This window comes from Punica granatum, chromosome 1, assembly GCF_007655135.1.
Source record: "Punica granatum isolate Tunisia-2019 chromosome 1, ASM765513v2, whole genome shotgun sequence".
NCBI classification, from domain to species: domain Eukaryota; kingdom Viridiplantae; phylum Streptophyta; class Magnoliopsida; order Myrtales; family Lythraceae; genus Punica; species Punica granatum.
Genome location: NC_045127.1, coordinates 53,323,083 through 53,347,602, shown reverse-complemented (window position 1 = coordinate 53,347,602; position 24,520 = coordinate 53,323,083). Strand labels below are relative to the sequence as shown.

General features: G+C 42.6%; 5 protein-coding genes and 1 long non-coding RNA gene across 6 annotated transcripts; 2 read left to right on the top strand and 4 right to left on the bottom strand.

Annotated features, from left to right (window-relative positions):
• Positions 1–233: 233 nt before the first annotated feature.
• LOC116212850 (probable methyltransferase PMT7) lies at positions 234–4,595 on the bottom strand. Its single transcript, XM_031547571.1, has 7 exons — positions 4,270–4,595; positions 3,350–3,773; positions 2,462–2,751; positions 1,582–1,965; positions 1,221–1,467; positions 983–1,121; positions 234–593 (listed from the first exon to the last, which is right to left on the bottom strand). The coding sequence occupies exons 1-7, from the start codon at positions 4,439–4,441 to the stop codon at positions 435–437; spliced, it is 1,815 nt and encodes a 604-aa protein (XP_031403431.1). The 5' UTR covers positions 4,442–4,595; the 3' UTR covers positions 234–434.
• Positions 4,596–4,794: 199 nt separating this feature from the next.
• On the bottom strand, positions 4,795–8,949 carry LOC116207706 (pentatricopeptide repeat-containing protein At4g19191, mitochondrial-like). Its single transcript, XM_031540781.1, has 2 exons — positions 8,880–8,949; positions 4,795–7,123 (listed from the first exon to the last, which is right to left on the bottom strand). The coding sequence occupies exons 1-2, from the start codon at positions 8,947–8,949 to the stop codon at positions 4,902–4,904; spliced, it is 2,292 nt and encodes a 763-aa protein (XP_031396641.1). The 3' UTR covers positions 4,795–4,901.
• A 1,083-nt stretch (positions 8,950–10,032) lies between these two features.
• On the top strand, positions 10,033–11,349 carry LOC116207697 (somatic embryogenesis receptor kinase 2-like). The gene has a single exon (XM_031540769.1). It carries the CDS (start codon positions 10,033–10,035, stop codon positions 11,347–11,349), a length of 1,317 nt encoding a protein of 438 aa, XP_031396629.1.
• A 357-nt stretch (positions 11,350–11,706) lies between these two features.
• On the bottom strand, positions 11,707–13,224 carry LOC116193663. Its single transcript, XR_004154326.1, has 2 exons — positions 12,443–13,224; positions 11,707–12,270 (listed from the first exon to the last, which is right to left on the bottom strand). It is a non-coding gene; the product is annotated as an uncharacterized LOC116193663 (long non-coding RNA).
• Positions 13,225–14,171: 947 nt separating this feature from the next.
• On the top strand, positions 14,172–15,568 carry LOC116192504. Its single transcript, XM_031521062.1, has 2 exons — positions 14,172–14,647; positions 14,827–15,568. Exons 1-2 carry the CDS (start codon positions 14,418–14,420, stop codon positions 15,089–15,091), a joined length of 495 nt encoding a protein of 164 aa, XP_031376922.1. The 5' UTR covers positions 14,172–14,417; the 3' UTR covers positions 15,092–15,568.
• Positions 15,569–19,763: 4,195 nt separating this feature from the next.
• On the bottom strand, positions 19,764–20,950 carry LOC116189137 (probable calcium-binding protein CML36). Its single transcript, XM_031518669.1, has one exon. The coding sequence runs from the start codon at positions 20,742–20,744 to the stop codon at positions 20,082–20,084; it is 663 nt and encodes a 220-aa protein (XP_031374529.1). The 5' UTR covers positions 20,745–20,950; the 3' UTR covers positions 19,764–20,081.
• Positions 20,951–24,520: the final 3,570 nt, after the last annotated feature.

Here is a 24,520-nt window from a genome sequence, read left to right as displayed (position 1 = left end):
TTTCTGCCTAAACTATGTCCAGCTTGATAGTGTTGCTGGGCCCGACTTAGCTACCAATCTTGAATCCTTCAGGTGCTGCTTGAATTGATCGCTCCTCTCTCGTGGTTGCAAAAGGCAAGATCTCTCGGGATCTCTATGTGATGGTTTCATCATGTGTCCGGAACAACAGTTTGCCCCCTCTTAACTGCAGAACACAGCACATACTGACAGAGCAAGAGATACCGCAGGAGAGATTCTCGTGCAATGAAAGAATGTTTAGTGATAAAAGAATCTTTCGGAGGAGGTACATCACGTGTTCCGAATGAACATAAAATACAACAAATATAGCCTATGAGGCGTCACAGATTCCTTTGAACTCACATTATATGCAGAAACACGGAGAATGCTACCAAGACACACGACCTCACAAGAAATCCTACTGCAGAAAGGACAACCTATGAGATCGACCAAAATGTCTTTCTGCATATCAACACAGTTTCCATCTCCTTCTGTTTGTTTTCCAGGGGATGGGATTTGACCTCCCACAAAAATTTGGGAGCAATGTCCTTAATTCTCGATACTGTCCACTCCTCGTCTCTGATTATGACAAATCCCTGCATACATAAATCCTCGTCAACATGATAAATCAATCAAAAGTTTAAAGTCCCAACTTCATGGATACTAGTTAACACCAGGCAGAAGATGGTGACTGTGGACATGCTCGGACTGCCCTAGGAAGTCACCACACTCGACTAAGTTTAGAGCTTGACGGAATTTGAAAATAAATGTATGAACACCACTAATCATTTTTGAAATCTTGTGAATTAGTACTTTGAAGTCTTTTCAATCTGCATAGTACCACCATTTCACAGATTATCTACTGAGTGGATTAAACATTAAACCTGCCTCACTCCAGCAAAAATAGTTGAAATGAAATTGTTGATCTTCTGCTTATCTAAAAAGAGAGTGTTGATCTTCAAACTGTGAGCGACAAATGTATTACCTGTGGACGTAACATGCGGTCCATCTCCAAAACGATATCCTCCAAAGCGCAACTATCTCCTTGGTCTTTATATTGAGAGAGAAGATGATTTGCATGCAACAGATCATACGTTCGCGGATATGTGGAAAATGGCTCACACCTGAACCCAGAAAGAGAAATGAAGCATAAATAACTAGACGTCATTCCATAGAGACTCATAGTGACTACAGGGCTGTATTTGGGATCATCTGGCACTTACCAGTCATGGAAAGCACCAATAAGGCCTCTGTCATAAATGGCGGACAAGGTGTTATTCATGCTTGCAGGAACAACATTCATTACCCAAACGGGCAACTTGTTCAAAGCTACAGCAAATCCACCAAATACTGCATTCATGTCCATGATGTTTCTTATATCTGAGTAACTTGCATTCATCATTTCCCAGTAACGCTGGACTTGATCTTGCCAAAATGCTGTGTCTGAGACAAACTCTTCTTCAGTAACACCTGTTGTACAACATATTTATACATCATTTTGCCATGAAAGGCAACATGCAACAACAAATGTTTCACAGCACATGAGTTTGTAGCAAATAGGCAAAAAGAAGGTAATATACACACCTAATCTTTTTACACTCTCTGAAAATACTGAAAGGCGTTCAGGTTGGGGAGGAAGCTTCTTTGAGTCTGTCTGGGGGCTCCTTAATTGTATGCAGTTCCTCAGTGGAGTATTCCATGAAGGTTTCAATTCATCCTCTAACTCACAAATCTCTATCAGCTTCTGCTTGGCATTTTGAACAAGACATGACCAGTTTTCTGGTTTAACCCAAATTGCAGTTTGTACCTGTTGAGCAACGAGCTTCCAGCACATAGCTCCGGTCAAATGCACCAGTTTATCCCATATAGCAGGAAAATCCTTGTCCTTTCTATATGCAGGGGGAGCTGAATATACAAAATATCCACCAGGGCGCAGAAGGCGGTTTGCTTCTTTAAGTAGAATCCCATCTTCAAAAAATTATAGGAGGCACAAAAAGAATCAGCAATCATATATTATTATTTTAAAAAATGCAGACGAGATAGCTTACTGATTTCATATGTAAATCTAAAATTAGATAGGTCAAGGTCATACATAGAATTTGCAAAAGGTCTTATGGGGACTTAAAAATCATTATGTAAGCAATCCTGACATTACATTAAGGATCCAGTCATGGAAAACAGACCATACAACAAAGTCATACAAACAAATAAGATAGAAAGATGCAAGAATGCTCAATAAATGCCATAATGAAGTTTCTTACTGGGAAAAGTCTTCAAAATTGATGGAAAAGATAGAGCCATTATTCATCATTCAAATAAGCATGTAAGAAACTAATAATAGCAATTTTCCAGAATTTGGACCAACGATGAAGAAATGTAAGAAACTAACAGCAATTTTGCAGAATTTGGATCAACGATGAAGAGAGCATCTCTCAATCTTTAAAACTAAATGGAAAAAAAGTACCATTCTCGTGCCAATCGACACGGCATCTTGAACAATGAACCATCTCAAATGAGCCTGTTGGGTAAGGCAGCTGTTTTGTGGCTATAGCTGCGATCATTGCACTAATTCCACGCTCTAGAGCAAACTGAATCTGATTCTCATGCCCATCTTTTGGAGCAAAAGACATTGTTTGTATGTTTAATGGAAGCAGATAAGCTGAAAAGCTGGCCACCCCACAACCAACATCCAGAATTTGAACCACTCCTGCAGAACGTAGGTCACCTGTCTCATTAGTAGTCATATTCCCTAACCTGCATAAGTAGTAAGAAAACCATGATTTCATTAAATACTAAATGATATGAAACCTCAGAGATTGTTAGAGAGGCAGAAATCAAAGACAAGAAGAAAGTGCATTAATAGAAAAACATGAGACTCCACCTCCATAATAGTTTTAGAAATGACAGATTGGCATGTGTAATGTTATAATATACAAAATATAATTCCATGAAAATACAATCCCAATTCCACTGCAGCTTAACACGGAACTATAATTCCATAGGATTACATTCCTTTACCATTTCAGCATATTGAACGGACTATAGGGTGGTGGCCCAGAAAACAAAAAAGGGACTACAGAATGAAAAGAAAACTGCTGGCATAAAGGAAATCAACTTAGATAAGACCTTTTCCATATGCTGTTTCAACTATGATTTTTTGTCCTTGATATTACGGTCGGAGATACCATCAATGTTCTGCGAATCATTCTGCCCACAAGTCTATGTGAAGATCAGAAGCAGACATGCCCTCGTAAGTAATTATTCATGTCGCAAATTACCAGCAATATCACCTTAGCAATACCCAAACAAGGAAAAAGAACAGATAAAGGGAGATGAAGCTTGAGAAACTTACCTTTGAATATATTCAGGTGCCCCGTGCTTGAAATGAGTGCCACCGCCAGGGAACCACCACAGCTGCTTATGCTCATGCACCCAATTCTGCCCTCCTTTTACCTCAGCCAGATGGGTATGATTCACATTGCTCCGCCACACATAATCCCTACTAGTGGGCCATGTCACTGGTATCTTATAGTCTTCTGGCGGTGGGACCAAGCAGAAAAGATGCTTTTCAGGGGGAGGACAGTGCCTCTCTAGCTCTTCTCTCCGGGATAAGTTCAACTTAGGAAGCAACTCCTTCACGTAAGAAATGTCATGGCAAGGGATGTATTCGTTGTATGCCAGCGGGCACACATTCATCCCAGTTTCTGGAATGAAAGGTGGCGCTTTTCTGTAGGTAAGCTCAACTTTGTTTGTGAATATTGCAACTTTCGAGACCCCTGCACGTGCGAAAATTCAAAATCTGCTATCAATTGCATGAAAGGCAAGACGGTCAAGCCAACAATGGCATCTAAAAATTTACAGAGTGAAAGTGAAAGTCATCAACCACATCCTACTCAAAGCCCAGTTTTCACAAGATAAGGCGACTCATTCAGCAAACTGAACATTTTTAAATTTACCGTTATAGACGGTTATCAACATCCATACCAGCACCTTCCTCGGAAATCGAGCATGCAACTTGAGCAATATATTGTCCTAAATCTTGACCATAACTACCAGGAAGCATGGTTTTTTAAAGCTACCCAAGAACTAATCAAACGCGGATGTCTGAACAATGTCCTCAATTCACTATGAGCTAGATCGACCAGAAGCAGAGTTCAGTATAGAACTAATTTCAGCAACTAGGGGAACAAACTAAACCCATAAGTATTAAGTGAAAAGTAGCATTTGCAGCTGAGTTGAACCATGAGTAAGATACTGAGAAGGGAACAGTACCAGGAGAAGGAGAAGTGGAATTGAACTGCTCCACCTCAGGGACGTAAATGGGGTACTTATTGTTTCCAAATAGAGTTCCGGCATAGAAGGAGCCGACCATTAACAGCAGAGCCACCATTATCATCTGCCCCGATTTCAGATCAAAGGCCGTCCCCAGCACATTCCCCGCCATCTTCGCAGCTGCTTCTCCTCCTCTGTAGGGACTTGAGGATTCGCGGATAGACTAGGGAGATCAAGAGAGCTAAAGCTCCATTACTGGCTCGTCTCCCAGATCGGAGCCGTGAACACAGGGACAGGAAGGAACACCGAGAGAGGAATGTCGGTCGGAGCTGACAAGTCGTTAATCGGTTCACTGTCCTCCTCACAATCGCTCCGCCGGTCGCAATCGCATCGGATCTGTGGCCCAATAGCAGTTTCGCTAAAGGCCCAACTCCCAGGGCCGAGGCCCATTATCTATTTCCTTCATTTCCTTGCCCAGGGCCCAGGCCCAATTTCCTCAAATTGGAAAGCCCATCTTTCAACATGCGCCTGATCTGATCAATGGAAGTAAGATCTTATATCTCCTTTGATGACAAACATCACTAGTCCAAAGTTCTTGGAGCACACTTGGCAGTTTCCGATGGCCAGGCCAATCACATTCGGTGAGTTTCTCGTATGTTCCTACCCAACTGTTGCAGAATTTCATATACTTTGTCAGCTTCACAGTGCGTCCTATCCCCTGAGATGAATCCGTGGATCCTTCCCCGGTCCATGAAGCAACTCCACCCGGGTTTCTTCTTCAAGTCCTTTTCGGTCATCTCTTGCCTCACCATTTCTACCTGAGACCAATTTCCATCACTAGCCTGGACATTGCTCAACAGAGTATAGTACCCGACATTATCGCTCTCCAATTCCAAGAGCCTCTGCCCTGCGAATTTCCCGACTTTCCTGTCACCATAAATCCTCGAAGCAGCTAGAATAGCTCCCCAAATTCTACTATCGGGACGGGACACCCTTTTAGTGATCACAGCCAAGGCATCCTTCAGCCTTCCGGAACGGGCCAAGAGGTCCACCAAGCAAGTGTAATGATCTAGGTCGGGGTCGATGTTAAATCTCTGCTCCATCATGGAGAAGAACCTGCAGCCTTCTGCCACGAGCCCCGAGTGGCTGCAGGCAGCTAACAAGCTTAAGAAAGTGACTCCATTCGGTTCAGCTCCTTCATCCAACATCAACTGAAAATTCTGGACTGCTTCAGAGCCAAGCCCGTGGGTGCCGTAGCCCTCAATCATGGAAGACCATGTTATAGTGTCTTTTGTCACCAGAGTATTAAAGTATAATCTAGCAGAAGAAATGTCTCCGCATCTGAAATACATGTTGATGATGGAGGTGTTCAGGTGCGTTACTGTATGCTCTTCCCAGCATTGACTGAACAAGTTTCTGATAAGGTAACCATGGACTTCTCTACCCGATCGTAATGCACTGATATGGGCACATCCATCAGTCAGACTTGTCAAGATCTCTGGCGTGGGTTCAAGACCTGCAGCCAGCATCTGATGGAACGCTCCAATGGCTTCTTCAAAGTGCCAATTACGAATGAAACCTGACATCACTGCGTTCCAAGTTACACTGTTTTTATGAGGAATTTCTTCGAACAACTTAAACGAGTTTTCAATGTGCCCGAACTTGGTGTAGAAGTCCAACAAAGAAGTCTCCAGAACAATGTCGCGGAGCCCAGATTTCAGAGCATAACAGTGTAGCATCTCACCTTGTGTAATACTTTTGTTATTAGAATTTGCCAATGTCGAAACTACTAAGGTTAGAGTCTCTGCTTTGAGTGGAACTTTATGCTGCATCTCATTGAACAATCCAACGACTCTTTGCGTATCTCGCCTAGCGGAGTAGAATGAAATTAAAATATTCCACGAGACTATATCATTCTCATCAAGCTCATTGGAGAAGATTTCAACTTCCTTCAGCTCCCCACCTCTGGCGTACATTCTCAGAACCGAGTTCCGCACAAATGCGTCCGATAATAATCCACTCTTCGTCGCGAGGCAATGAAGTTGCCTGCCTAGAATCAACCTCTCAGGAGCACAACATCCCTGCAAAAGGATCATCACCGTGACGGCATTGGGATCGAACTCGATCCTCATTGCATTAAATAAATCAACAGCCATTGCAGCACTTCCCCCAGAGAGCCAACCTGAAATCATGGAGGTCCAAGAAACCAAATCTCTCTGAGCCATTGTCTCAAACACGTTAACTGCAGAGCTAGTCTTCCCGCGTTTGCAGTAAGCGTCTATCATGGTGTTGCAGAAATACAAGTCTGCTTCAAAACCCATCTTTACCGCCAAACAATGCACCATTCCTGCACATAACACATCGCCGTTCACTGCAGAAATGGCTCTGTTCACGATCGGGAACGTGAACTGGTCATGCTTAACGGCCGATTCTCGCATTCTTCTGTACAACACCAGCCCCTCACGAGGAGCTCCGAGATCAACATGCGCCTTGATGATCAAATTCCATAGCACAATATTGGGATTGTCGAGAGAGTTGAAGACAGAAACTGCACCCGCAAGGTCGTTGAACTCTGCGCACCGAGATATAAGCTTCGACGCAAAGAGAGCTGATTCATACCCCGGCGAGACCGCAATATGAAAGCATCCAAGTGCTTGATGGTTCCTGGTGGAGTCCGGGACATGTGACGGAGACAGAGCAGTGAGGTGGCGGCGCTGAGGGTTTAGGTGACAGGAGCGAAGTAAAAGCGGAAGCTTGGAGGTGAAAGAGACGAACAGAGGAAGTCCAAAGACATGGCAATTGGTGGCAATTGTCGGAACGGATTCTCGGAGTATCCGAAGATTTAGGAATATCCCTCAGGAAACCCACCAGACTGTCTCCTCTTTCTTGTCCGCCAAAATCAAATCCGGATTTCTTGAACTGGTTCGAGCAGAGCTTCCTTTGTTATGGAAGCTCCTCCGGTCCCATTGTGTATCTTAGGAAATAATCTGAAAATTCACATAATTTCTCTTAATTCCTCAGCCTACGGACTTTCTAAATTTTAGCCTGAAATATCAAAACGTTTCCTTTTATTTCCCATATCTATCAATCCGTTAACTTTGGTTTTAACTCCGCCTATATGGTGAACAGAAGTTCACGGGAAAACGAAGTGATGTCTTTTTAACCTAAAAGGTCGAATAATTTAAAAAAATTTCTAATCTACATCATATTAAAAATTCTCTCTCCTCTCTCTCTCTCTCTCCTCGCTCTTATCTCTCTCCCAACTCTTTCTCTCCATGCTCGTCTCTCTCCCGACTCTCTCTCATCTCTCTGCTCCTTCTCTCCTCTCTCTCGGCTTTCTTTCTCTCGAATTTCTCTCCTCTCTCTTCTCTTTTTCTCTCTCCTATCTCGACTCACTCTTTCATCTCTCCCGACTCTCTCCTCTCTTTGGGCTCACTCTCGACTCTTTTTCCTCTCTCTTACTATTCTCCTATATCTTCTCTCTCTCTGTCTCAAAGAGGAGAGAGAAAGAGATGAGAGAGAGGAGAAGGAGTCAGGAGAAAGGCAAGAGAGAGTCGGGAGAGAGATAAGAGAGAGGAGGGGGAGTCGAGAGAGTAGAGAGAAAGAGAAGAGAGAGAGGGGGAGTGGGTCAAGGGAGAGGAGAGAGAGAGATGATAGAAAGAAGAGAGTCAAGAGAGAGGAGAAAGAGTCGGGAGAGAGATGAGAGCAATGAGAGAGGAGAGAGAGCATAGAGTAGAGAGAGGAGAGAGAGGAAGAGAGCCGAGAGAGGGTGGAGAGAGATGAGAGGAAGTCAAGAAGAAAGATGAGAACGAGGAGAGAAAGTTGAGAAAGAGGGGAGAGATTTTTTTTTCAATAAGTCGAAGAGAGATTTATTTCAATAAGGAAAGGAAATAAAGGTAAATAAATGGACACATAAGTCCTACTGGTGAGAATCGAATCAGAACCTCTTGATTTTGTACCGCAGCACTAAAACCCCTTCCTCGAGGAGATAGAATTTTTGATATGTTGTAGATTATGAAAAAATTTCAAACTATTTGATTTTCTAGGTTAAAAAGACTTCTCTCTTTTTCCACGTGGACTTCCGTCCACCACATAGGCGGAGTTAACGACTACATCAGCACCGTTAAAAAACCACAGTTAACGGATTGATAAATGGGAGAAATAGAGGGAAATGTTTTTATTTTTCATGCTAAAATCTGAAAAGTTGATACCGGGAAACTTCTTTTACAACAACTTCTCTTTGCTTGCCTTTTGATATATAGAACCTCAATCTGATGCTGGCCCTTTGTTGTGATTGGTTCCTTTTTTTTATCTTTAGCAATGTATTTCTAATTACAACTCTCCAGAATTGAAGGTAGTGTGTGTTAGGAAAAATCAATGGGCTTACTTCAGACTCGGGCCCATCCGCAACCCAAAAGTTTAAGCCAATGGGTTGCTAGACCATTATCTCTTATAAACCTATGGATTTCCTCTCAGTTTTTCCATGTGAGATTACTTCCAACACCCGCATTCACCATTCTCCATATAGGAGAGAAACCGGCCCAACAATTCCCCCCCTTCTCGACTATATGGAGGACTTCGAGCCGGGCTTCACTTCCGGACTCGGATACCAATTGTTAGGCCCTTCACCAGCCACGAGTTCCACACTCGGGCCTTGGTGTGGTGTGGGTTTCCACGCATAGCGTGTGCACTTCCCTAGGATCGTTACCTTGGACTCTGATACCACTTGTTAGGAAAAATCCATGGGCTTACTTCAGACTCGGGCCCATCCGCAACCCAAAAGCTTAAGCCAATGGGTTGCTAGACCATTATCTCTTATAAACCTATGGATTTCCTCTCAACTTTTCCATGTGGGATTACTTTCAACACCCGCACTCACCATTCTCCATATAAGAGAGAAACCGGCCCAACAGTGTGCTGGGTGGCTATGCAGGAGAACCGTTTGCGATCTTACACACCACTGTCAAACTGGCATTTACCTTCTTTGTGGATTCATCCTTATGAAACAATACAAATGTAGCTAATGTCGGGAAGCAATGATCTTCCCTGACTGATTATATAACCTTTTTTGGATAAGTGGTGATTATATTATATATGTATGTATTTTTACTGCCTAATGACCCTGTCTTCTGATTTTTTATGTACATTCTGATGTTTGTGTAAAATTATCCTAGTCTATATCAATCATACCAAATCTTCTACTGCAACTGCATACGACGCAACTCGGGTTATATATTGTTCTTGTTCGAGATAATTGGAATTCTTCTGGAGAATAGATGAAAATCCTGTGGGGTTGCACATTTGTGTACGGATAAAATTTTGGATGAAATCGCTTAGAACATTACTTAGATGGAAATAATCAATTGGGCAGTTCGTCAATTTATTGCATGAGTGGACTCGGGACCAAAATTTCTATAATGCACGCGGGATGAGCCAATGTTCAAGTCAAGGTCAACCAGTGCCATAGTGGATATATCTACTATTATTAAGGATGCTTGGCAGAAGTTTCTGGGGGCAAGCTTTTCTTCTCAACGGCAACAACTGGAAAGGGACTGTCCTCCCTAGAGGAAGTCTGCCAGCAGCTTCCAGGGGATTACGTGACATTACTGTTTTGGCAGCCGTTTCAGACGTAGGAAAATGATTTGAAGATTCTTCACAATTTTCCGAATATGTGTTAGGAGTGAAACTGCTCGGTCGCGTTGCTCTCGGAGAGTCCACTCGTCGTGCAAGTCGAGAAGGAGAAGATCGAATATGGTTTTCAAAATGGCTACCCTGGACCTCACTCGAGATCTTGAAGAGGATTTCCCTCCAGTGTCTCTGCCTACTTCCTCATCATCATCTGCTACTCTCTGTTGCTCCATCACTCTTCCTCTTGCCGCCTCAACTACGATGGAGCTTGGCTGTCGCAGGAAGCCCAGAGAGCCTGGTGTCACCCGATATGAGGAGGACTTTCAGCTCTATCAAGGAAGGCTTTCTGAGTTCACCTTGAAGGAGCTGAAAGTTGCCACCAACAATTTTAGCAACAAAAACATTTTGGGGAGAGGTGGATTCGGCCAAGTCTACAAGGGGCAGTTGGCTAATGGCTACGTTGCTGCAATCAAAAGGGGCAGGGAAGTTTCAGATACAAGTGTGTTGATGTTCCACGCAGAAGTGAAAGCCGGCAACCAGCTCAACCATCCAAATGTTGCTCCTTTGCTCGGTTTCTGCACCTCGTCAAAGTCAAAAGACAATTTGCTGGTCTACCCATTTATGGTTAATGGGAGTGTAGCATCTCATTTGAAAGATCGTATAGGATCCCAGCCTCCGCTTAGCTGGCATATGCGGATGAAGGTGGCGCTTGGAGCCGCAAGAGGACTTCGCCATCTGCACAGTCTAAATATAATTCACCGTGACATCAAGGCCTCCAACATTCTGTTGGATGAGAGGTTTGAGCCTCTCATTGGAGACCTAGGGCTTGCTCTCTTTGCAGCAGAGAGGAGACGAGCACAAATTGAACGTGTGGCTGAATCTGAAAGGGGAGCTGCCGACCTTGCCCTCTGCAATGGCAGAACCAACAAGGCAGAGTGCCAGCTTGAGGACCTTACTGTTCATACTTCTGTACGCGGCACGATTGGATATATTGCTCCCGAGTACATCTCGAGGGGCCAATGCACAAAGAAGAGCGATATCTTTAGTTTCGGGATTATGCTTCTTGAACTTCTCGGAGGCCGACGTGTCTATGAACTTTGTCGGCTCGCAATTGAGGAAGGTGCAGAGTTGGTTGACTGGGTGATAGGACTCCTCAAAAACAATGAATTAGAGAGGTTGATCGATAAGGATATCCGAGGTGATTACAATGAGGGAGAGGTCCGGCAGCTAACCAAGATAGCTCTTTTGTGCACGGAGCATGAACCCAAGGAACGACCAAGCGCAGGGGAACTAGTCCAACTTATCAAAGGTGATGGATGGCATGAAAGATGGGAGAATCAAGTGGATTATATTGTGTTAAAGGAAGAACTGTCTATGAGGCCAACATGCGATTGGATCGTCATTGACTCTGTTTCTCGTCTCCGTCCAGAGGAATTGTCGGGTCCCAGATAATGCTTATGCAGGCTCCTCAATCAGTTCCACTAAAATATCTGAACTTCAGTTTGATGTGGGCTGCTCTGTTGTATATAGTTAAGACACCTTAGTTTATAGTTTGAATAGTCGCTTGATCATCGTAACTGCATCAGTTTTGATGGTCAGAATCCTATTTTGATAGTAGATTTGCAAGATGCAGGATTCGTTTGTCTACTTAAATGAATTGGAATAGCAGCTTTTGCTTTTGAGTGATGTCTTCGAGTTTCGAATACGGTATCCACAATTTTTTGCAGGATATTCCTAGAGGACTTTCCTATGCAATTTCCTCCTCTAGAATCGCTTAATCAAAACCTTGTCCCCATTGAAAAGAACAGCTGAAGAGCTCAAAATGTTTCTTATTTAGCTGGAGGGCAGGAGGCTTCGAGATCACTTGTCAAGATATATGAGTGACTCTATGAGTATATCGTCTAGAGGTATAGAATGATATCAAAATATTCCATGAAAATGTATCCTTCTCGTCAAGCTCGTAAGAGAACATTTTCAACTTCCTTGAGTTCCCAACCTCCGGTGCACATTCTCAGAACTGAGTTCCGGTCAAATGTCTGATAATAATCCACTCTTCATCAAAAAGGCCATGAAGTTGCCTGCCCAGAATTGACCTCTCCGAGGGACAGCATCTCTGCAATAAGATCATCATTGCAACGGCTTCTGGATCGAACTCAGTCCTCATTGCATTGAACAACCCAATAGCCATTGCAGAACTTCCTCCACTGAGCCAAATCATGGAGGTCCAAGAAACCGAATCTATGTGAGGCATTGTCGTAAACGCGTTAGCTGCACAATGAGTCCCTCCGCATTTACACTAAGCATCGATCGTGGGGTTGCAGGAATACACGTCTGCTTCAAAACCCATCTTCACAGCCACTCCATGGACCATTCCTGCACATATCATATCGTCCTCAGCTACAGAAACGGCTCTGTTCACGATCCGGAACGTGAGCAGGTCACCGGATTCTCGCATTCTTCTGTACAATACCAGCCCCTTATTTGATGATCAAATTCCACGGCACAGTGTTTGGTTCATGAAGAGAGTTGAATACAGAAACTGCACCTGCAAGGTCGTTGAGCTCAAACACGGACGAGACAGCAAGAGAAGTATGTAATGGCGCCAGAGCAGTGAGGTGCCGTGCCTGCGCTGAGTGTTCTGGTGATGGGAGCGAAGTAGAGGCGGGAGCTTGGAGGTGAGAGAGACGAACAGTGGAAATCCAAAGACATGAGAATCGGTGGCAGTTGTCGGAAAAGGATTCTCGGAGGATCCGAAGATTCAGAAATGTGCCCCTCAGTGAACCTAGACTGTTTCCTATTTCTTGTCCGCCAAAATCAAAATTTGATTTCTAAATTCCATGAAAGCTGCTGCGGAGCAGAGTTTCCTGGCCCAAAAGTCAGTGCGTTGACTCCAATGCGACGACTGTGCAAGTCCAAAGCTTTCATTTCTAGCGTGACCATATCTGCTGCAGTCAGTAGCACAAACAATGGTGTTCAAGATGTCCTACCTTTCAATCAAAAATAAAAAATAAAAAAATTGATGCCCTCCCTCAATCTCGCCGAGGATCAGCCCGGACAAAGCACGGTCTCCCTGCTTCCCCGAGGTGCAATCCTATTCGTGAGCCTCCAAGCCTGACTGATTTAGCAAGAACCAGCGACAGGAAGCAGTTCCCGAGACCGTATGTACGCAAGATTGGCAGCTTGAAAGAAGCAGGTTATTTTGAGCTTGCCTTCGACTCTGTTTGTTGTCTCCATCCAAATGAATTGTCGGGTCCCAGATAATGCTGATCAGGCATTGCTCAATTAGCTCCACTGAAATAGCTGAACCTCAGTTTGATATGGAGTGCTCTGTCGTATATAAGTAAGACACCTCAGTGAGACACAGCAGTTTGTGGACACCACAGACAATGTAGAATAAGGCATTACCTTGCTCAATGTTTAAAAAGTTATGATTTCCCTGGGGAGCTCGCAAATTCTCTTCTCCACAAGTTATAAAGCTTTGTTTTGTGATCTATTAATGAGTCGACTTCGCTTCTATGCGAAGAAGATTCACCGTCTTCATTTGAAGGTTGGTTCGGTACTAAATCAACTGCTGCATATGAAAGATCCCAAAAATCTGCAGCCAGATGGGTAAAAGACCCTCACATGCTGCTAACTGTCCCCACAAAACCAGTTCCGAAGTTTGGAATGGGCCACAAATTGCCTATTACCGCTTTCCGGGAGACATCAAATATCAATTATCTCAAAAGCTGGTCGAGATGCACATAGCTGGAATTGCAGGACAGGAACTAACAATTTTTTATCATGTACCATGTTAATTTAGATTTTACCATTTGAACATTCGCTGGCTCTTTGTTTCTTGCAGATCTAGGAATTTGATGTCTTTCTTGTTCCTGAAATGGTTTCAGGGCTGACCTTGGTTCACAATCTTCCCGAGTACTTTGTGCAGATTTTTTTGAGCAAACCGGAATCAGTAAGGTGTTTGTTTATATACGATGTTCAAAGCTTAGCAGGCGTGCTGTAAGCTGAAAGGAGGGAAGATTGTAATACCTTAAATGACTTGTTGCTGTTGGGAAATCTTAGGTAGACTTGTAGGCCAAATAGAACTAAGAAAATTTAGAAAGATTGACGTGGCAAACAATATCATTACCATATTTATCCTCAAATATGGCCGGTTGAGGCCAACTTTTTTCTTCCAACGAGAAGTGAGATGAAACTTCCTAGGAAGCTGCAAGCTGTGAACTTGGAACGAGAAATTGAGAGTTACAAGAGAGCTTCCAATTTTATAGGATATTCCTGGATGCCTTTTCTATGCAACTGCCTCCTCTAGGATAGCCAGAGTCACTTGATATCTCATCAGAACCTTGTTCCCCAAGGAAAGGAACAGATGAAGAGCTGAAGGTGTTTCCATCTTAGCTGAAGGGCGGCTGGCTTCGGGATTACTCGTCGGGATCCCACTGCCTTAGGGGAGAGTAAACACCGTAAAAGTCGAAAAGCTAAGTCAGATCAGTTAAACCCATCTCTTCTCCTACGGAAAGAAGATGGTGTTTAACATGATCTCCTTCTCTCTTAACGATAACTTTCTCGATGTTCGTCCCGGCTCCCCTCCTTCTTTTAGCTCCTTACTGCCGCCAGGCTCTCCTCCTACAAGCAGCAGTTGCATTGGAGGAATATTCAGAGGAATTTCCGCCGCCACCTCCTCTATGAGGATTGGAAACCCTGCCATATACCATACTCCACAAAGGCAACAGTCTGGCAAAAATCATGTCAGGTACTTAACATGGACTATTTGCGAAATCATATGACTTTTTCCAAACTGAAAAAGAACTCATTGGTGTTTCTACTTGAATGTTTAAAGATGATCCTCCGTGAATGTCTCAGGATGTCTGAGAAACTCACGTTAACACATCATGATTTCGGATGAGTTATTTTGGTAGTTGCTTGGTTCAGGATTGGAGCTGTCGGGGAATCGAAGGAGCAGGGATCAACCAGCAAATTGAACCATAAGATGACGTCATCGATGTCCAGACAGCAAGGGAACAGGTCCAGGATCATGTCCTCGAGTCCTTCTCAAGCTAAGAAAAACGTTTCTAGTTCTCCAGCTTCTGGAATGGGTTCGAGCAGCAGTGTAACGATGAGAGATGGTGACACGAGGAAACAACCCGAGGAGCCTCTTAGGAAGGTCATGTACTTCAGTTGCTGGGGACCCAACTGAAATGGTTGATTTCTCTCTTCCGTCAGATATATCGGACCTGGAAACCGGTCCATATATGCTAAGTTAACGGAAAGCAACAAATCGTAAATGTAGATCTTAACAGGCACATCCGCTTGATTCAGAGAATAGCACAAGAGACTCTGGAAGAGGACTTGTTCATCCTTGGAGTCCAGGGGGCTTAAAATTTTTATGTCGGGTAAGCCCATCTGGCACATTTCCGAAGGAACAAACTTGGGGAGCTAAGGGTGCTTTTTCCGACGTAGTTTATGTTATCAGTGAATATTTTTCATAATCCTCGCTCATAGTAGGGAAAAGGGTCCCCGAGTAAAGTACGTACTCAACTTTTAACATATCGTGCCCTCGTCCCAGATTTGTATCGAGATGACCATACACTATTACTCATGGAAAATCTCAACAAATAAGAGTTTTCCACCATCAATTTTCCCGTGATATGCCAGGAGTCTTAGCGGCAAAAGCCGAGTTGAGTAGGGGCGAATGAATAACCTCAAGAACAAATCATGGATTCAGCAAAAAAAAAGAAAAGGGAACAAACCATGGAAATTCCTGGAGTTGGCTCGTTCATGTTGTTATTGAATCACAACCTTGGGCTCGTTGTCGACTCTTTTTGGCCCATATCTTAGCTTATCGAAGTACCGATATATCTTACTGTCGAGTATAGCGTAAGGCAAATGTTGAATTGGACAACCTGTTTAACGCTGACCAACCAGATGAACATACTCGGTCCACAACCAAGATTTCTCCATACTTTGAGTTACCAGCAGATGTCAATCCATTACCTCCCTGTCGATCGATGGAACGCGTTCTTGCAATCCCGACACGAAAATCGGGCCACGTTTGCGTAATATGGTTAAGAAAGCTGGAGTGTCCATTGGGCCTATGGAATGGGCTGCAAATAAGCGAACTTGTTATCCGGTCTAGTTAATTTTAATCTGAGTACTTCACAGTTTCATACATAAATTGATAAATATAACAAATATATATCGGGAACCAGTTAGCCTTTAATTTCTATTCCATAAGAGAAAGTTGACGACGCACGTTTCTCCAATTTTTGTTAATTATTTTTCTTTTTTATTAACACTGTTAAATCAGTGTCAAAGATATACATCGATGCATCCGACGTGTACATTTTCTTATACAAAGCTTATCTTTTCTTTGATCCGTATCATGCAAAATGTCGAGAAAAGCCTACCCAGACTCGGTTCACAATTCTGATCGAGGATCGAACCTAAGTAAGATTCTGCCATAACGTTTAGAAACCTACAAGTAGCGGCGCATAACCCGTCGCCGCATTAAGACTGGCAATATCTCAACATGGCAAAATACATACCACTAGATTTATAAAACTCTCTCTCTATCTCTCTCAATAAGGAAGATTCACATCCAATGGACAATGAATCAATACGTCCGGTTAGAAAGACACGCATATGTATTTAGCTGAGAAATTCAATCCTCGTAGCCAAACTAAATCACATCATCAGAAGATAAACTCTGCTTGTCTGCTTTTAATTAGGCATTGACCAACAAAACAATTAAGCATTGCATGTAAACGTGTAATACGTAATGTACTACATTGTCCAAATCACGTCACCAGCACAAAAGTCGATCGATATCCACCCAACGATTTTTTCTCAGAACAGGAACTTTCCAGGAAACTGCTGAGACAGACTTTGGTGGAAAGAAATTAATTAAAATGGAAATTCCACCGCCCCTTGGAACCCGAAAAGAATTTGTCCAAACAACTGTACTTAGCTAGATCCAAAAAAAAAAAATCAACATCATATGTTAATTAATTAATTATTAATTAAACATCTAATAATTTTCTTTTAAATTTTTTTTTTTGTGGTTTGTTGTTTTTACGTAAGCAAGCGGACATCTTCCGGCCATTATGATTATTATGAGGTCTCGTCAAACATCAATTTTATCAGACAGTGATTGTCGCTCTGTCGTGTTGCACGCATTTATATGCATGTTTGTTTATATATGTGTATATATATATTTTTTTTTAATTTCAACCAATTCAAGTTGATTATATTTATATTATAAAGGAAATTTAAAATTTAATACAATAAAAGAGATATTATAAACAATTAATGAAATGACACAAATAATCTTACTAAATATCAAACATGTCGCTTCTAAATCAATAAGTGAATTCATACGTTATTACGGTACACTATTCATTTATTTTATGAATGTATGCATGTTCGAGGCACTCCAATTGGAAATTTCTTGATTTATTTGATGAGAATGGGGGGGCCCCGCCACCACAGCTTCCCGCCAAACCTCTCGCATTCCCTGACTTTTCCTCTTATATATCGTTGCAATGCAGCCTCCCTCCATATGTGCATTCCTACCATGGATAGAGGAGAAGTTCTTCCCAGTTGATTTGTTTGGACGTAAATTGCAAGGAAGATTTACCCATCGCTCGTTTCGTTTTTTTTCCCCTTGCTTTCAAGATTCTTCGCATGCTTAGAAGTTAAAACCGGTCCACAGGAGAGTCAAGTACGACTTATTCTTAGCCTGTAATATGCGATATAATTTTATTCTATGTAGTCACTCAAAGAAAAGGAAATTGTATGAGCAGTTTCGAGGCATGCTTCTTCACATATTAATGTTAAATGTTTGAATCATTGCCTGGCTGCTGGCACTTGGATTGGAACTGTGTGGACAGATCCATTTTTCGAGCAAATCATGTCAAAGTTTGCCTTCAAAGCAAGGAAAGTATGGCAATGCATAGCCCGTGAATGCTGACTTTGGTTGCAATGCCATCATAAATTCATAGCACCCATAAATATAATAACTGTTCCTTTCGTTCAATTGAAGACAGCCCTCAGTAAAATCTGTTGGCAGTCCTCGAATGTATTCCGTCTATCCTGCAATTATATCACGCCCACGTTACTGCCGACAAATGACAAAACTGATAATGTCATGTCTCGTGTATGCAGTGGTGGGCAATCAGTGCCAAATAGTTTCCCATCATTTTTGTGCAAGTGGTGCTTACATATTTTAGATCTTAATCAACAAATTGTATACTCATAACATGGAGAATTCTAGCTGCCTCAAGCAATGTTGCGGTCTCACGATTCCATGAGATAATGTACTTTCCCCGTCCTCTTATCTTAGTAACTCTTTTTTTTTTTTCTCAAGCAGATAAATGCACCCTTTATTAATCCACAGCAAAAACAGATACATAACAAAATGCCATATCAGAAATTACAAGAGGGGAAACAAACAGTTTATTCATTGGGCAAACTATAAAGGAAAGATAGGAGAAACATCAAAGAAGAACGGATACAATTGTAATTTACTATCTTGAAACTGTTGGTTCCAATCAATATTTGCTAAGAGTATTTCATCGTGAATCCCAATAGTAATCGGGAAGGAGGACATCCTAAACCAACAATGAAATTCTACTCCATAATAAAGGAGGTTGTCAGGGTATCTCGGACCGGTATCTGAGTGCAAGATCCCACCAACAATCAGAACTAACAGACCGAATCAACTACCTAATCTTAAACAGCTGAAGCCCTAAGTAGTCAACCCAGGGAGCATGAGCCGAGACCTGTAAAAATCAACAAAAAAGGCAGAAGCCACAAAATATTGGTTTTCGCCTGTGGAAGATAGAACAATCAGACTATTGCTGCGATCATGTATCGTGGTGGGCAATGATACAATCGAGGGGAGGAGACGGGAGGCCGAGAGAAGAATGCATCACCGGAAGGAGGGGGAAGAAGTCGATCAGTCTGAGTGGGTCGAGGAGGAGGAGCCCGCGGCCACTGCATCATTGCAGCCGCCTCCGATGCAGGTGAGGACAGTGCAGGTCGAGGCCTTTGGGCTGCCCCTCTGAATCGGTCATGGCCAATCGGGGTACAAGGTCGTGCTCGTCGCTGTCTCACCGTTACCCTTATGTGCGCCCTACTCACCGTCCTAGATGTGATCGAAGAGGGAGAGGGCATGTTCACTGGAGAGGGGGGGGGGGGGGGGGGGGGGGGGGGGGGGGCGCGGGGGAGACTGCCACCACACGAACCTTGCCGAAGACGGAGAGGAAAGGCAGAGGGTCGCTGCAACATCCGAGACTCCATCAAAACTATCTCAACCACAGATCAAGGGCGATAGGAGGAAACAATTGCAGCCATGGGGAAGACCACAGCCGCAAAATCGACCTCAGTGGAGGGCGATTTGGACAGCCACAGACGCGGTACCTCCAAGGGGTGTCGCCACCATCGCTTCCTACTGGGCCTTCATGGTAGATTGGTAAGGAAGAGGCAGAGGGAGGAAGAAAAGAACACCACCATCGAAAGAGAGAGGGCAACCTCAGCTTTCAATTGGTAGTGACATTGGCGCCCGACGCGCTCATCCGGAACCGGATGGGCTGTGAGAGAGTCGGAACTTGGGTTTTTACCGTTAGGGACGGCTCTTAGCTCTTCAAGAGTTCATTTTTTCCCTCGCAAGATTCGAACTCAGCGAGGAGTAAAATTCTCTGTGCGTTGATATTTCTCATTCATAATATTCGAACCTAAAAAAAAACACCATCGAACCGTTTGAATCAATCTACCTTTGATTATTTATTTATAAATATTATCTTTTTAATTAAGGTAAAATAAAGTCAAACGACATGGCCTAGAAATTCGAAATAAGAATTATGAGAAGATACACAAAACAAACCAGATTTAGAGGATTTCTCATTTATGTACGTACGGCAACGGAAATTATCAAAAACAGATGAGATGGATCTTCATATGATCTTTACTCCACTCTTTCCACATTTCTCAGTTCCCTCTTTTAACATCCAACTATTACCCAAATTCCAACATTAACCCTGAGAAAGGTTTTACTAAGATACAGCAGCAACGGTTCATCAGGAGCGTCGATTTCTTCACATAATCACACACACCATCATCACCATAATCGGAACGAAGAAAAGAAGAACATTGACAGAAGAAGATCATGATCGAGATCGCGAACTCGATCATCTCTGCAGCTCCATCATCTGAGCAAAGTCCTCGAAGCAGACGAACCCGTCCCTGTTCTTGTCCACCTCCGCTATCATGCGCTGGCAGTCCTCTAACGTACACCCCTCGTCCCCCAGCGCCGTGAACACCCGCAGCAGCTCATCCGCCGTGATCCTCCCGTCGTGGTCCTCGTCGAAGAACTCGAAAGTCTCCCTCAGCTCCGCCGGGTCGCAGGCGGCAGTCTCCCCGCACCCCACCCTGCTCAGCAGTGCGTCCACGCTCACGCACGCGCCGTCGTCGTCGGCCGGGCACCCCATCGCCCTCAGCATCAGGGCAACCTCGTCTCGGCTCGGGGGCTCGTCCCCCAGCCTTCTGAGCAGGGCCTCGAGCTGCTTCATCGAGACGGAGCCGTGGCCGATGTACTTGACAGCCTGGAGGGGCTCGAGGTTGGAGTCGGACCAGTCGCCGGAGGTCCCTGGGAGGACGCTGGTTGGTGTGCAGGAGTCACCGCCCTTCCGGTGGACGGAGGCATCAGATGAGGAAGCTGAGGAGGAGGAAGAGCCGTAGCTGAAGGAGGAGGGATCGGATCTGGAGCCGGCGATGCGGCCCTTCTTGGAGCAGAAGAGGCGCTTGGGACTGAAACTCAGGGCCTTGATGGAGCTAACCTTCACGAGTCTCATGGCTTCGCGATAAGAGAGGGGAAGAAAGACAGGATCCTAGGGAAAGAGAAGGGTGGGTATGGTGGTGGAGGGAAGAGAGAGAGGGGATAGCATTGGAGATGGAAGGAGGGAGGAAGGTAGTGGGGGGATTAAATGATGAGGGGAGTGTTGAAGGAGCCATTGGCAACTTCCAGGAAGCTTCCTCTTCTTCTTTTTAGGGAGAGAAAGAAAGAGATAAGAGAGAGAGAGATATAAATATGTGGGGCACTGTCACTGTGTGTGTGTATGCGGAGATACTTCTGTGTGCTTGCCATACTTTTAAATGCCGTAACGTTTTTGACGGATTCTTTTCGTCTGTGACGTTGACATGATAAGTCATTAGAGCTTATTAGATGGTTCGAGACTCCGAATATCTAATACATCAGGCTAATCACAACCGTTAAGCATTAACTTGAGTGGAATTTAAATTGTTTTCCTCAAAACCGGAGTTTAAGAAACCACCATCTTTTTTTTAGTATACACTGCATATCTTAAACTCAATGAAATATGATTAATCTATTTCGAATATGATTGGTCCGTTAAGAAATAAAGCTTATTCAGTATAAATTTTTTTCCATTCACAAAATTTGAATTCAAAAACTTACATATAAAGGAAATCACTTGAACCGATTCGCGTTCGTAAACAAACATAACTTTTAGACAATTCTTCTGAATTTCACGAGCAAGCATCTAATCTTTATCGTAAGCTAATTCCCAGTAAATCTTGACATCATCGTAGATGCACAAGTTTGAATGTATGATTGTATGTCCAAGCCATAATACATGTTTCAAATTTATCCAGACATCTCGTGCTAATACTGATGCAGAGTAATTTTTAGGCATTACTAGTTCGTGCATCAACGATTTATTTGGGAAGTATTATTTACTTCTTTCTTCTACTTGAATGGAGGCACGAGATGAGATTATACAAGGACCAATTTGATCCCCTACCCGTCAAGGCCAAACTAATTTTGTAGGAAAACAGGCGAGTTATACTCCAATAGTATTAATAAGTGATCTCGACTCATATCTGACCCTTTTTTACAATCAACTATTCAGGGAAAAATTTTAAAAAGGGGGAGTTTGGCGACGAGAGAAGGATGGGTATATCAATGTCTTTCCAATATGGAACGTAAAGTCGAGCTACATATATATTATAGTTGGAACCTACTGATAAATAAATAAAAAAAACTTATAAACACTCATATATCCACATTTCTGTCCATAGCATATAAATAGGTATGGAAATTGGAACACGACATCTTCTGCAACATCTTCCCACTTCCCAGTTGGGGATTATGCATATGGGAAATAATCGAAAGAATCGAGTTTTTTTTTTTTGTTGTATGTTTTTGCTATTATGTCCTTTATTGAGACTCACTAAACCGCCCCCAAGATTCCAAGAACTGTTTTTTTTTTTCTCTTATGGAAAAAATTAAAATGATGCATTAGAATTGTGGCTTCGTAATTAACTTATACTCTATTTCGCGTTAGCATACGGGAAATCCGACTTTGCACATGGCGGCAATGATTAACCCAGAGGAGAATGTTAGTTTGCTCCGTTGACCAATTTAATGATTGGCAGGTATTTTAGGTGATCATGCTTAAAATTTTGGTACAAATAAAATTGTTTGAGGCAAATGGCTAAATATTTTAAGATGAGATTTGATAATCTTTATTCCCCATAAGTGTACTTTGAAGTTTTCTTTAAATCTCCTCATCTTATTCATTAAGACTAATGATGTGTTTGATAACCAAAATTAAGTACTGAAATTAATTTTTCAACACTTAATTTAATTCAGTTTGTTTGGTAAATGAAATTGAAGTTGTGGTGGCTTAATCCTAACCACCACCCCACCATCGGGGTCGCTGCATACCCCTGGGATCGCCAGCAACCCTGATGGTGGCCGGGATTGGGGCCACCGCCGCCCCCGATTTCTCTATTTTCGGTCGAACAAAGAGATGGAAAGGGGAAGGGGAGGGGCGCCGACAACTTCGTCTATGGCTGTAGTGGCCGGGATTGGGGCCACCATCGCTCATGATCTTACTATCTCTCGGTTCGATTGAAAACAGAGAGATGGGGAGATGGGGGGCGGTGGTGGCCCTGATCCCAACCACCATCGCCGCAGACGAGGTCGTTGGCTGCCTGTGAGGTAGTCGGTGATCTCGTCTACGACGGTGGTGGCCGGGCTTGGGGGGCCACCGTCCCTTTTCCCTCTCCTCCTGCAGATCCCGACTCTTCTCTTCTTCTTCTTTTTTTCCAAAAAAAAAGTTAATCGGGAGCAAAAGTTAAAAGAAGGAAAATATTGTGACCATTATGTAATTAGGATGTAAAACTGTAAAAAAATTTAGCACTTATTTTACCAAATAAAATCAACTTAATTGAATAAGCACTTATTTCACTAAAGACTTAAAAAATTTAACACTTAATTTTCAGTACTTAAAAAATTAAGTTGAAACAAATACACATTAAGTATTGATTGAATGTTGACTAGTCCTAACCATCCAATACTCGAGCGCATCTCAATTTCAACCAATATATTGTTGTTGCCAAAATGTGCCGAAATGTGCCGAAATGATCCAGCACGGATTAAGTCACATTGATGTTGTAGTAGATCTTGTTATATCATTTGCAATTTAATATCGTAAAAATTTTTGCAACTTGAAATTTACAGAGACTTCGTAAATTAGAATGATTCATTCCCTAATGCTTCTCTTGATTTGAATAGATTAGTGAAGAAGAATGAAATAGCAAGCCGCTTTATGTGATTCGCAAATAAATATTTATACAACATATCTATGATTAAAGAACTGGTCGAATTGAGAAAGAGAGTACGGTGCGATGACACACACTTTTTCCTTGTAACATAAAAGTTTAGGTTCGATTCTCGTAATAGATTGGATAATGGATTACAATTTGGCCTTTCTCCAACCATCTAAATTTAAATTTGTGTTTTTTAGAGAATTGGTGGTGCAGAAGATACGAGATGTGGACCTGATTTGTGCAGCCTGGTCTATTGATTAAGTTGCGGATATTAATCGATGGATCATGATATTAATCGTGAGAAGAAAATGAGCATTTTGACTTTTGAGATGTCTTCTTAGACAAGTAAATTAATGAGACAATTCAATGATGAGTTACATGACACTTGAGGAGACAACACTCTATTAGGGAAGGGCTACCAGAGTATAATCACTTAAAAAAAATCTGAAAACTAAGAAAACCCCAATGAGATCTATTAAACTTTCAATGGTAAAATACCTCAGTTCTCGTAATAGGATTAAATAATCAATTCAAAATGATACAACATATGTAGGATTAAAGAACTGGCCAAATTGGAAAATAGAGTGTAGTATTGTAGCTTGCATATTTGCCTTGGAATCTAATTTTCAGGTTCGATTCTCGTAATAGGATTAAATAACTAGTTCAAAATGGTATACAATGATAAGTTTTGTGACACTTCAGGAGACAACACTCTATTAGGGAAATGCTAGCGATGTATAATCATCAGGGGACTTACACCTGAATTCATGCAGTTTTTTTTTTTTGCAATTTCATAAAATTATTGGTATGAAAACTGAGAAAACCCGAATCAAATCTATTACACTTTCAATCGTAAAATACCTCAACTCTAATGGAATTGGTACGTTTTATAAAAAAATTTCGAAATAAATTTCTTTTCTCGAAAATTGGAAAATGTTGAAAAGGAGGAACTCTCTCCATTTTATTTAAAATAAAAGTAGCTTAACGGATGCGG